Source organism: Bos indicus, chromosome 3 (assembly GCF_029378745.1).
Source record: "Bos indicus isolate NIAB-ARS_2022 breed Sahiwal x Tharparkar chromosome 3, NIAB-ARS_B.indTharparkar_mat_pri_1.0, whole genome shotgun sequence".
In the NCBI taxonomy this organism is placed as follows: domain Eukaryota; kingdom Metazoa; phylum Chordata; class Mammalia; order Artiodactyla; family Bovidae; genus Bos; species Bos indicus.
Genome location: NC_091762.1, coordinates 23,618,147 through 23,631,219, shown reverse-complemented (window position 1 = coordinate 23,631,219; position 13,073 = coordinate 23,618,147). Strand labels below are relative to the sequence as shown.

The 13,073-nt window shown below is 39.6% G+C and overlaps 1 protein-coding gene across 3 annotated transcripts in view; it reads right to left on the bottom strand.

Moving 5' to 3' along the window:
• NOTCH2 (notch receptor 2) overlaps positions 1-13,073 on the bottom strand; it is a 208,282-nt gene that overhangs the window by 119,802 nt on the left and 75,407 nt on the right. For all 3 annotated transcript variants that reach the window (XM_019956709.2, XM_070785817.1, XM_019956708.2), the window contains exon 2: positions 3,425-3,506. Coding sequence is in view for 1 of the 3 variants with exons in the window: in XM_019956708.2 (XP_019812267.2) it covers positions 3,425-3,506 (82 nt within the window). In the remaining 2 variants the exon portion in view is untranslated. The remainder of the gene's footprint in view (positions 1-3,424; positions 3,507-13,073) is intronic.

The following is a 13,073-nucleotide window of genomic DNA, read 5'->3' as shown; positions in this document are numbered from 1 at the left end:
TATTGATGGAAACACACCCAAAGACAACCCATATGTTAAAAACTGGCGGACAAGGACTTTAAATAACTATACTGTGTCCTTAAAAATACACATTTTGTGAATTTTGCAAATTGTAACCTCACCCACCCCCAACACTCTAGTGAACTTGAGTTGCCCATGAGTTTTAATCAAAGTGGGATTTGGAATGGTTTATATTTGAAAGCCTGAGAAAACAACTTGAAAGTGATTAATGACAGCCAAACTTAATTATATATTTACACCTCCCAGTAGGACAGGGAGAGAATGAAATGTCTTACTTCTGTGTAGTGAGAGGGCTTTATTAAGAGCTGACAACAACTATTTAGGAGCAATAATTGAGTTTTATGCAAGATTACACAGGTTCTTCTTGTCTAGCTCCCAATCTAATCACAGACTGATAGAATACTTAACAGTTAGAAAAAAACAGTTGACCTGTATACAAAACTAACCTTTAAAAGTACTTGTCCTCATCTGTCAGTGTGATCTTATCAAGGATTTCTATAATTTCCATAAACAACCATTATAATTTAGCTAAGTCAATAACATTACGCTCTTTAAAGAGATAGTCAGTTGCCTTCTACTTTAAAACATTTTCCATTAACTCCCACCCACCCACTCACCCCAGTAAAAGAAATTTGGCCTCAGCTCTCTTTCCTTAATCCACTAAGCAATCTCATGAATAAAAAGACAGTCATTAAGTCCTGAATATCTGATGATGTGATTTTTGTAAATCTTCTAAGTGTTCTAATATTCATATACCATTTTGTGAAAATAATATTTACTGAGCAAGCTGGAGTAACTTCTTTCCCTAGGGAAAAAAAATAAAGGTGGTAAAGATATACTGAAAGGCCTGCTAAGTAAATGTTATTTTTACTTAAATTTTGCTTGCATTCTGTGGATGTTGGCAGGCATGCCACTGTAGGATGAGTGACCTGGCATCCCTGATACTGTTCTTGCATTCCTGTGTCCACTTATGTTGATTCTTCTACTCCTGAAGATGCTAATATTACTTTTACTGAAGTAGAGAAACAATCACTTTTTACAAGCTTTGTTATCCACACTGGTCTCCCCAGAAGATGGCCTTGCCCAGTTTTCCCCTTATTCTGCTTTTCACTAGAAGGTTGTTTCCCTCACAACAGGATTGGAAGTCATTTAAGGGATGTCTAGGACTATATCTAGGACTATATCCATAAGCAATCCACTCCATCAATAATTAACAAGTATTCAGCAACAGAATTCTGGCAGCCCCATTTTTGTCCATCACAAAGTGAGTCCCCTGTTTCCTAGCAATGCTTCTTCCGAAAACTGGGGGCAACTTTGTCTCTCTCACCTTGGTTGGAGAGCCTGAGACTCAGATCTATTTTCTCTCCCAAAATGACCCTTAGTGTCCATTCCTGGTATGTGCTCAGAGTTTAGTCTCCTCTAGAATCTTCTCTCCCCATGTCAGACCACAAATATGTAGGCTAACACTTGGAACGTATTTTAAATTCTCCCTACATAAGTCACCAAGTTGAATTATCTCTAAATAGAACTAAATTGCTTCTCTGTATGGTACCGACATCCTGAACGCTACATGAAGCAAACAAAATTCTCAGAGGAAAAGTCCAGTCTCTACTTATTTAAGACAAATAGATTTAAAAACATGTGAGATGTTAACTACCACAAGATAGCTAAATAATAGAATGAAGCAAGTAACTAAGACACCAGATGCCAAAAACAGACTAAACAAGATTTCAGTGGCCAATTCTAACGTATTAAGTTCTTTTCCTTATTATCTCCAGTTGTGTTTCCATTCTTAGAGGAGACTACATCACATGTTTTTGGTTGGATTTTTTTCCCAGCTAGAAAAACTAAGTGAACAGCCTATAATCAGCTACATAAAAAATTTCACTTCCAATGTTATCTTTATTCCAATCCAAATAACCTATTGTTAAGCTTCACTGTCATCACAGCTTAAAATATTTTCACTTTGGTGAAGAAAATTTTTTCTGACTTGGAAAAATTCTTGTTCATAACATTAAAGAACTTAAATCCTGGTGTCAGAATAGACTTCATTTTAACAAATGTAATTATTACAGTTAAGTTATTCAGCTAAATATCCAGAAAAGAAACAAAACTATGTTGGATAAAATCACTTAAAATGCTTATCAAGCACATACTTCTACCAAAGTAAAGAACAAATACACCCCCAAAAAAGTATTAAAGAAGATCAATGTCATATTACCAAATCTTATTTTCTATTAAAGAAATAGAATGGATACATGTTCCTATCAAAAATTTTCAATTGAGGTAGAAGCGGGGGAAATTATCCATAGGAAATCTAGAGAAGCAATTTAAAAGATTACCTCACAGGCTTCCTCAAACAAAAAGTATGGCTACACTTCATAATCAAACAGGAAGAAAAGAAACACTCTTGAGAACTAGCCTATACTCCCTAGTCCTATTCCTCATCCTAATTCATCTCTAGTGTGGCTAGTGTGTGCATGCTCAGCTATGTCTGACTCTTTGCAACCCCAAGAACTGTAGCCCGCCAGGCTACTCTGTCCATGGAATCTTCCAGGCAAGAAATACTGCAGTGGGCTGCCATTTCCTAACTCTAACCCTTATTCTTTTAAATCCATATAATGATCTTCACCCACAGCCCCTGCTCCCTACTCCATCCCTACAGGCATGTGTGTATTTTCTTCTCTCACAGACTCTCCTTCAGAATTGGATATTTTACATTAGGAAAAAAAAAGTGTTACATGGCTATAATATTTACCTATGGTAGGCAGAATTAAAGTTAACGTGCATTTGGTCTAACTTAAAAACAAGATCAGAGCTAACACATTGAGAATCGATTCTAATCTGAAAACTGAAATTTTCTTAACTGAAAGATTTCTTAACGATTAAACTGAAAAATGTTAAAGAATATACTCTCTGGGCTTCCCTGATGGTTCAGTGGGTAAAGAATCTGCCTGCAATGCAAGAGACACAGGAGACATGGGTTTGGATCCTTGGGTCAGGAAGATCCCCTGGAGGAGGAAAAGGCAACCCACTCCAGTACTCTTGCCTGGAAAATCCCATGGACAGAGGGGCTTGGTGGGCTACAGTCCAAAGGGTCACAAAGAGTCAGACATGACTAAGCAACTAAGCACACATACACACACACAAGCTACTCACTGAAAGCCTTTATCATGATGAAAAAGATAAGGGTAAGACAGTAAGTTCTTATTAACCATTTATCTGACATCCAAATCCTCATCTTCCAAAAAACTACATCAGGAAAGTTAGTGAACCAGTAACATTTCACAGAAGTATTAAGTATAGGATAGTAGAGCCAAATTTTACCCAATTTCCTACTGAGGAAAAATAAGATATACGAAAATGAAAAAAAAAAAAAAGAGAGAGAGAGAGAGAAACTTACTTGCAGTATCCTGTACCGTTGTGGTAGGTAACACATATTCCTTCATTTACACAAGGCTCATAGCCATCCCGACATTGCAATGCTAAAAATAAAAACAAATGCACATTAGAAATAAGTCACTAATCATAACCCTTAGACATTAAAGAAACATCCAATTCAGGGCATCTTTTTATCTTTTGGCTTCTGGGGTCATAGAAGTACAAAAGCTCATCCCAAGAGTCTCTTCCCATAGTAACTGCTCTGTGGTCCTGAATGGCATTCTTAATTCTCTGTACTTCTATCTCTCTGGCTGCTACATCCCTTTCCCAACGATACTAAGAGAATTAAAGTTATGCTATCCAATCCATGATATACTACAAGCATCTTGGGATTTGGATACTTCAGATAAACAATGTAAGGATTCATCGATGAAAATTCAGGAAGATCGTAGATACTAGGTCACCATGATATCAATGAATTACTTAAGGCTTCACGTGAAATTTCAAAACAGGCCATTTCAAGAAGTAACCAGAAACATCAATAATATTCATTCAATAAACTATATTTGAGAGCCTAAGGTGCAATGCCAGAGACCTGAGTTCAATTCCTGGGTCAGGAAGATTCCCTGGAGAAGGAAATAGCAATCCACTCCAGGATTCTTGCCTGGAAAATCCCATGGACAGAGGAGCCTGGCAGGCTACAGTCCATGGGGTCGCAAGAGTCGGACACGACTTAGCGACTAAACCACCACCACCAATATGTAGCAGATGCTGTATTAGGATCCAGAAGAAAAGGCGGAAATAGAAAACACAGAGAAATAAATAAAACATAATCTCTAACTAACTTCAAGGGGCTCACACCAAGATGGGAAGCAGACCATGAATAGAGCTTGTAGAGGAGGGAGGATATCAAGGTAAAGAAAATGAATTATATATATATATCAATAAGATAATAATTCTCAAATTCTTGAATCCTCATTCCCGTAGTAAAAAGGCACTTCGCCATCCTAATTCCCTCCCAAAAGAGACTGCTCAGAAATAAACAGCAATAGTAGAAACTTCAACTGAGTTCAGCTGAAAGAGGAGGAAGTCTACCCAAAGGCTGCCATTTGTTTGCTGGATAGTTACAATACCTTGATCGTTTAGCTTTTAGAGTTAGAATTTTCATCACCAAAATGCTTATCAAGAATCCTAGTAACAGAAAGGCAAGACAGAAAGAAACCTTGTCAAACAATAAAAACCAAAATGGAAATCCATGAAACATTTTCTGGAAGATTATGAAGATATTCATCTCCTAGGATGGTTCATGTAAAAATACCTGAAAGCAAAATCGAGAAGGCCCTGGTTTTGAGTTTCCTCTGTGCATATCACTCTATGAATAGAGTGTACATATCACTCTGTGAATAAATTACAACATCAGAGGCTCTAGGTCTGCCCTTCTGGGGGATACTAGCTTCTTCTCACAGCAGGGCCCATGCACAAGCTAGATATCAGAACAACTCCTCTACTAACAATTACTGCATGAGAACCCTTTGCTTGCCCACTACTGTTATCAACATCAAACTGATGAAAGTTTATAAAAATCTCATCTGTTAAGATAATAATATTTTTTAAAACAAGTAACAATAGTTAACACACAACAATACTGTTTAAAGCACTTACACAGACTAATTAAATCTTCCCCACAACCCTATGAAGTAGTTAATTTCATTAAACTCATTTCCACAGAAAGCATAAGTGACCCACCTATTGTCACAACCATGAGTTAAAGAGCCAGGATTTGAACCTAGGGAGTCTGGGTCTCATGAGAGAGTCCGTCCTCTGAACACAGTAATATGCTGCTCCCCACTATGACATTTTTCTTCTCAAGTTGGGCAGAATAGGTATTATTACACCCACATATTGGAAAGTGAAGGCCAAGGAGATTAAGAGACCACCTCATGGGGCATTCCACCCTAGCACTAGCTATGACACTGCAGGGCTTTACTGAATCCAGCCCCATCTCCGTGACAGCTGTTGGGATCACACAAGCAGTCACTAGGTTGTAGTCCGAACAGGCGTATGCAGGAACAGGGTCATCTTGTTGTCCATATCCCACTTCCCTGTAGGGCTCAAATGCTCACTCTTCCCACACTGATAAGCCCAATGCAACAACTATAATTAAAACAGTTAATGTCAGGTTATTTCCTCCATACCAAAGTTCTCAAACTGATTTTTTTATTCTCTTTAGACACTTTTATTAGTTTCAATGAGAACTTCCTGACTTTTTTTTCTATTTGCTTTTTTCTTTAAAAAAAAAAAAAAAAAAAGGCAACCTCACAGTAGGAAAGGAATGTCCTGTAGGCACAGAGCAAGCCAAGCTCTGTCCTCCCCCTGCAGGAATCCTGGTGCAGTAGAGGGAGTCAGAAGTCCTGAAACCCTGTCCTGACCACAAATGAACTGCACCCCTGCAAGAAAAGCAGAATCTCATGGGGGATCAATTTCCCAACCTGTAAACCAAATGGGGGTGAACGAAATGCTCCTGGAGGGCCCCCTGTGATCCAACAGTGACAGCTCCCTCATTAACAGAACATGAATGCCATGCTTGGTGCCTAGAGAGATTTATCCAAAGGATATAAGAAGCCAGCCACCTGTGACTCAGAAAGCCATGGATGCAAAGAAAGAAAAAAAAAAAAAAAATCAGTCTGTTCCTATTAAGTGTCCTGGCAAATCATTACACTGACAGGTTCAGAGAAATATAAACAACCTAAAGTCAATATGTGGCAATCAATATAGAAAATAACTTTATAGCCTAGTCTCAGTGAACCAATCAAATTCAGTGACCAAAAAGGAGGTGGGCTTACAAGGCTAATAATTAATGCTATGTGACTGATCTGCAGGATCATGCTACCTTGAACTTTTAACATTTACTAAGTCACAGTTCTCAAACTTTAGTGTGTATCAGAATCATCTGAAGGGCTTGCTAAAACACAAACTGCCCAACTCCATTCCCACAGTTTGTGAGGGAATCAGTCTAAAGTGGGTCTGGGAATTTGCGTTCCTAACAAATTCCCAGGTGATGCTAATTCTGCTAATTTGAGGAACCACATTTGGAGACAACAGCTGTATTAAAGTATGATAGTCCACTTTAAGGAATTACCTAAGAATGTATAATACATTGGAAGTCTTGGATGATATATACTGCCTGAATGAATGAACAACCAATAAAAAAAGTAAAATTTGGACACTACTTTGTTTAGGGGCTATTTCTAAAAGAATACTGTAATTATTTGTCATAAAAATAGAAGGTAAAACTTTGATAACTCAAAACCATGATGATGAGATTGAGAAAGACCTCATTTCAAAATTCAATTTACTTTCTCCCATGTAAAACAATTAAACTTCATAAAATTTAAGTAGCTTTATATCTGTAGAGTAGAAAGTGAAATGTTCAATCATACTAACCAAAGAAATCACGCTTAAAGTGTTCTTTTAAGAGATTCAGAGAAACTAGTCACTCACAAAAGGAGTAACTTTTTCCAGAATTTTCATCTTAAGCTACAGTTCAGTTCAGTCGCTCAGTCGTATCCGACTCTTTGCGACCCCATGAATCACAGCACACCAGACCTCCTTGTCCATCACCAACTCCCGGAGATCACCCAAACCCATGTCCATCGAGTCGGTGATGCCATCCAGCCATCTCATCCTCTGTCGTACCCTTCTCCTCCTGCCCCCAATCCCTCCCAGAATCAGGGTCTTTTCCAATGAGTCAACTCTTCACATGAGGTGGCCAAAGTATTGGAGTTTCAACTTTAGCATCAGTCCTCCCAATGAACACCCAGGACTGATCTCCTTTAGAATGGACTGGTTGGATCTCCTTGCAGTCCAAGGGACTCTCAAGAGTCTTCTCCAACACCACAGTTCAAAAGCATCAATTCTTCAGCGCTCAGCTTTCTTCACAGTCCAACTCTCACATCCATACATGACCCCTGGAAAAACCATAGCCTTGACTAGATGGACCTTTGTTGGCAAAGTAACATCTCTGCTTTTCAATATGCTATCTAGGTTGGTCATAACTTTCTTTCCGTGAAGTAAGCGTCTTTTAATTTCATGGCTGCAGTCACCATCTGCAGTGATTTTGGAGCCCAAAAAAATAAAGTCTGACACTGTTTCCACTGTTTCCCCATCTATTTCCCATGAAGTGATGGGACCGGATGCCATGATCTTCGTTTTCTGAATGTTGAGCTTTAAGCCAACTTTTTCACTCTCCACTTTCACTTTCATCAAGAGGCTTTTGACTTCCTCTTCACTTTCTGCCATAAGGGTGGTGTCATCTGCATATCTGAGGTTATTGATATTTCTCCTGGCAATCTTGATTCCAGCTTGTGCTTCATCCAGCCCAGTGTTTCTCATGATGTACTCTGCATATAAGTTAAATAAGCAGGGTGATAGTATACAGCCTTGATGTACTCCTTTTCCTATTTGGAACCAGTCTGTGTTCCATGTCCAGTTCTAACTGTTGCTTCCTGACCTGCATACAAATTTCTCAAGAGGCAGATTAGGTGGTCTGGTATTCCCATCTCTTTCAGAATTTTCCACAGTTTATTGTGATCCACACAGTCAAAGGCTTTGGCATAGTCAATAAAGCAGAAATAGATGTTTTTCTGGAACTCTCTTGCTTTTTCCATGATCCAGAGGATGTTGGCAATTTGATCTCTGGTTCCTCTGCCTTTTCTAAAACCAGCTTGAACATCAGGAAGTTCACGGTTCACATATTGCTGAAGCCTGGCTTGGAGAATTTTGAGCATTACTTTACTAGAATGTGAGATGAGTGCAATTGTGCGGTAGTTTGAGCATTCTTTGGCATTGCCTTTCTTTGGGACTGGAATGAAAACTGACCTTTTCCAGTCCTGTGGCCACTGCTGAGTTTTCCAAATTTGCTGGCATATTGAGTGCAGCACTTTCACAGCATCATCTTTCAGGATTTGAAATAGCTCAACTGGAATTCTATCACCTCCACTAGCTTTGTTCGTAGTGATGCTTTCTAAGGCCCACTTGACTTCACATTCCAGGATGTCTGGCTCTAGGTCAGTGATCACACCATCGTGATTATCTGGGTCGTGAAGATCTTTTTTGTACAGTTCTTCTGTGTATTCTTGCCATCTCTTCTTAATATCTTCTGCTTCTCTTAGGTCCATACCATTTCTGTCCTTTATCAAGCCCATCTTTGCATGAAATGTTCCCTTGGTATCTCTGATTTTCTTGAAGAGAACTCTAGTCTTTCCCATTCTATTGTAGGTCTTCATAGAACTGTTCAACTTCAGCTTCTTCAGTGTTACTGGTTGGGGCTGCTTGATAAATATCAATCTCATATACTGTGTATCTGTATTTGCATGCCCCTGCCGAAATGGCAACCCACTCCAGTGTTCTTGCCTGGAGAATCCCAGGGGCAGGGGAGCCCCTGAAGTGACTTAGCAGCAGCAGCCCCACAAAAGGGCAAAAACAAAAAGCAGCAGTAGATTCCAATTTCATCACTGCATCACTTGGCAATGTGACACAACATCTAGATGCTGAATTTCACACATTTTCTTTTTTTTTTTAATTTTGTGGCTCTTGGGCTTTTCTCTAGTTGCAATGCAAGGGCTTAGTCCTCAGCCCTGCTGCATGTGGGATCTTAGTACGCTGACCAGGGATCGAACTGACATCCCCCACATTGGAAGGTGGATTATCAACCAGTGAACCACCAGGGAAGTCCCCACATTTTCTGTGTATTTGGGGACTGCTGCTGCTGCTGCTAAGTCGCTTCAGTCGTGTCTGACTCTGTGCAACCCCATAGACGGCAGCCCACCAGACTCCCCCGTCCCTGGGATTCTCCAGGCAAGAACACTGGAGTGGGTTGCCATTGCCTTCTCCAGTGCGTGAAAGTGAAAGGTGAAAGTGAAGTCGCTCAGTCGTATCCGACTCTTAGCAACCCCATGGACTGCAGCCTACCAGGCTCCTCCCCCCATTTGGGGACTAGTTTTCCAATATTCAGAAACACACAGAGGGAATTTCCTGGAGATCCAGTGGTTAGGACTCTGCACTTTCACCGCCCAGGGCATGGGTTCAATCCCTGGTCAGGGAACTAAGATCCCGAAAGCCACAAAAGCAAAAAGAAAAGGAAAGAAAGGAAGGAAGGAAGGAAGAATGAAGAAACAAACATACTTACAGTGTATCTAATGTGAGATACAGGCCGTGGTGTCAGAAAAATCATGTTTTATTAGTCCCTGTCCACGTGAACCTTATTTCTACTAGGCAAAGACATAATAAATGAATAAATAAAGTTAACTCACAGTAGTAAGTGATAGATTCTACTGGAAGTAGAACCCAGTTCTGGAATACAACATAACCAGGAAGGCCAGAGGTATAGGGACCTACTTTAGATACGGTGACTAGGCAAGGCCTCTCTCAGGTGCTAAGAACAAGTATCATGATGATATGGGGGGAAAGTGATCCCAAAAAGCAAAGTATAAAAGCCCAAAGATGGAATGAGACTGGTATTCCATGTTTGCATGGCTAGAAATTATTAAACAAAGGGGAGACTAACAGGAGATAGCAAGGAAGATAGGCAGGGGTTAGACTACAGCTTCTACTTTAGGGGTAAGCACAGACTACTGGGCTGCCCTAAGCAAGGAAAATAATACAGCCAGATCTGTGTTTGAAAAACTCAGGACCATTCAATGCTCCAGAGTAATGAAGGTTTTTTTTTTTTTCCCCCTTTCTGATATAAGCTTATGCAAGGTACTCCTTTTTAGACTAGGCTGAAGCTACCCATTTTCTCAGCTCCCCCCAGATGGTAAGGATTTTATTTTAATCACCTCTAACCTCCCAGAAGTATCACTTGCAACGTGTCCTTCCACCACTTGCCCATCTACATATAGTGGCTTTCAGTTCTTATTCAATTCTCAGAAGTTATTCTCAGCTTGGCTTCAGAAGAACCAGCTGAAAGGTTGGTGCAGTTCCTTGGGTGGATACAGTGCCAAGCCTGGCACTTTTTCTTCCAGGGACAAGTCACTTCTTCATTCTTCCAGTCTAAGCCTTCACCTGTGCCTTCAAGATCACAGCCCACAGTGGGTCCAACGTTACCAGGAACCGCTTTGAATGCAGACTTTAGCTCAAATAGATTACCACAAACTCAGTTCCTTGCCTCCACTAGTATTTCAGCTTCCTCTGATTGCTACTTCCCCTTTAGTATCTAAATTCTGCTCCTTCCTCCCAGCCCAGCTCGCCTCCTGCCTGGCCCAGAAAGCTTCCCCTGGACAGTTCTGTCCTCTCAGGCCAACCCCTACTCTTGTAACACTAATAACTCACGAATAAATGCTAAAAAGTTTAGCATTTAATTCTGTACTATCTTCTAACTCTCTCAGCTTTCACACTTCTAAGTTCCTAGAGGATAGAAACTACTTCTCTTCTGTATAATTGAGGCAATCCAGTTCAGTGATTGAAGCAAAAATGCTGCAATCAGGATCTCAGCTGGAATTCTAGCTCCCCATTTACTATCTCTTATCCTCTTTGTGTTTTCATTTCTTACCAGAGCCCTGATAAGAATTAACTGAATTAATACATTTAAAGAGCCTAGAACAATGTCTTATACATCGTAAGAACTCAAAAAAGGATTGCTCACATAGTAGGAGTCCTGCAATGCAGGGAGACCCAAGTTTGATTCCTGGGTAGGGAAGATCCCCTGGAGAAGGGATAGGTTACCCACTCCAGTATTGTTGAGCTTTCCTTGTGGCTCAGCTGGTAAAGAATCTGCCTGCAATGTGGGAGATCTGGGTTCAATACCTAGGTTGGGAAGATCCCCTGGAGAAGGGAAAGGCTACCGGCTCCAGTATTCTAGCCTGGAGAATTCCATGGACTGTATAGTCCGTGGGGTGGCAAGGAGCGACTTTCACTTCACTTACTTTCACATAGTAGGTACTTAAATTCTTTATAAATTGATTTCATGATAAATGGTGGCTTTAAAGGAACTTCTTGTATCAATCAGACCCCACTTTAAACAAACTGAGAAATAAGAGTCCTAAGAAATTTAGGTCATACTATAAATAAATGGAATAAATTCTTCCCACCTGTCACCAACAAAGGTCTAATAAAAGAGATACTAAACTACTATCTAAAAAAAAAAATCTCATTGCTTTGAAAAAAAAAAAAGGTATAGCACTGCAAGCATAAGGAGAAGTGATTCATGAAAGGTAAATTACCACTATATATGAGCAAAAATGTCATTCAGTTTTAATATGGTGCTTTTAATATTTGTTAAACAACTACTCTTGAGCACGGCCCATTACTAATCATTGCAAGAAAGTCAAATGGAGAAAAAAAAACAATTCCTATCCTCACAGCCCATACAGTCTAGGGAAGTTAGGAGTAGGGACAGACAGAATATGACCTGCCCAAATGACTCTAAGATAAATAGGAATGAAATAAAAATTGCTTTTATTGTATACCTTTGGCAGGCCTTCTCTCAATATCAATTTCAGAATCATTCCAGAAAGAACCTTTAGGAAATACAACACAAACCTTTGTTGTTTAAGTATAACTCAGTCCAGACAAGGTTCTAGTATTTATTCATGTTTATCAGCCTCACTTGTATATAAATACAGCAAACAACAGAATAAACTGTCATTGATTTTAACCAGTTCCAGTGACTCAGGAATTTACCCATTTAGGGATAGACCTCAGGTATCCAACTTACTGGAATCGTCCTTAAAAATTTCTCTAGGCACTTACTTAAGTTTTCCCAAGGCTTTTCAGTATCATGTCAGGTACGTATCACTGGTCTAAAAGCCTCCCTTTGTTTTCGGAATCTCTAACATGAGTAATTAAGTCTGCACCCCAGCCAGTGTAATCTGAGCAGCCTTCAAATGTGTTTCATTTGTTGCATTAACATGTAATCGCTTTAAATTGGCATTACTTGCTGCTTTGTAGCCTCTTCAAATAAGCCTCTGTCTGTTGTCTGTCTCACATGATTTTTTTTTCTCCATATCCTGCTCCCTCTGTCTGCAGGATGGTATCTATTTGTGCTTTTATATCCACAGATGACTCAAAAGATATTTTAGTGCCTTGAATGGCTGGGGTTCCTAAAATATGTGAAGAGGAGGTATAGAGGGCCCTTTTAATTTTCTTTTCAACATTTATGCAAATTTCAAGTGGCAGCATTTGAGAAAGACCAAGTCTGAGCTTACGCCCTAGGACCTTGGCTGTGGCTGGCTGCTATTGCTTCAGGCACATGGTGTCTGGAAGAGGCTCAGTAAAATGAACAAAGCAAAGTTTTCTAAAATGACTGCTTGCATTATTACCAAAAATAGGAGAATTGAAGGCAGACAGGGAGACATCAGGGATTTGCAGTAAGTCTCACAGCACCCTGCAATTTTAAACAACAAAGCTTTCACTAAATTTTTCATTCCATTTTTTTGGGATCAAGCCATAAAAAAAAAAAAATCAAAACAAACAGAAGAAGTGCAGAAGCTTCAAATCCCAAGTAGTACATTTAAATAAAAACAAAGTGGAGAAACATCTGTCTTCCTCTTTGAAATCTGCCTTGATAAAAAGGCACGTAAATGCAACAAGAGAGATACTAATTTTATTTCCCTGATAGCATTTTGAGGATTTCTATGCCCCTTACAAGTATTATCTAATGGGACATTTGTTTT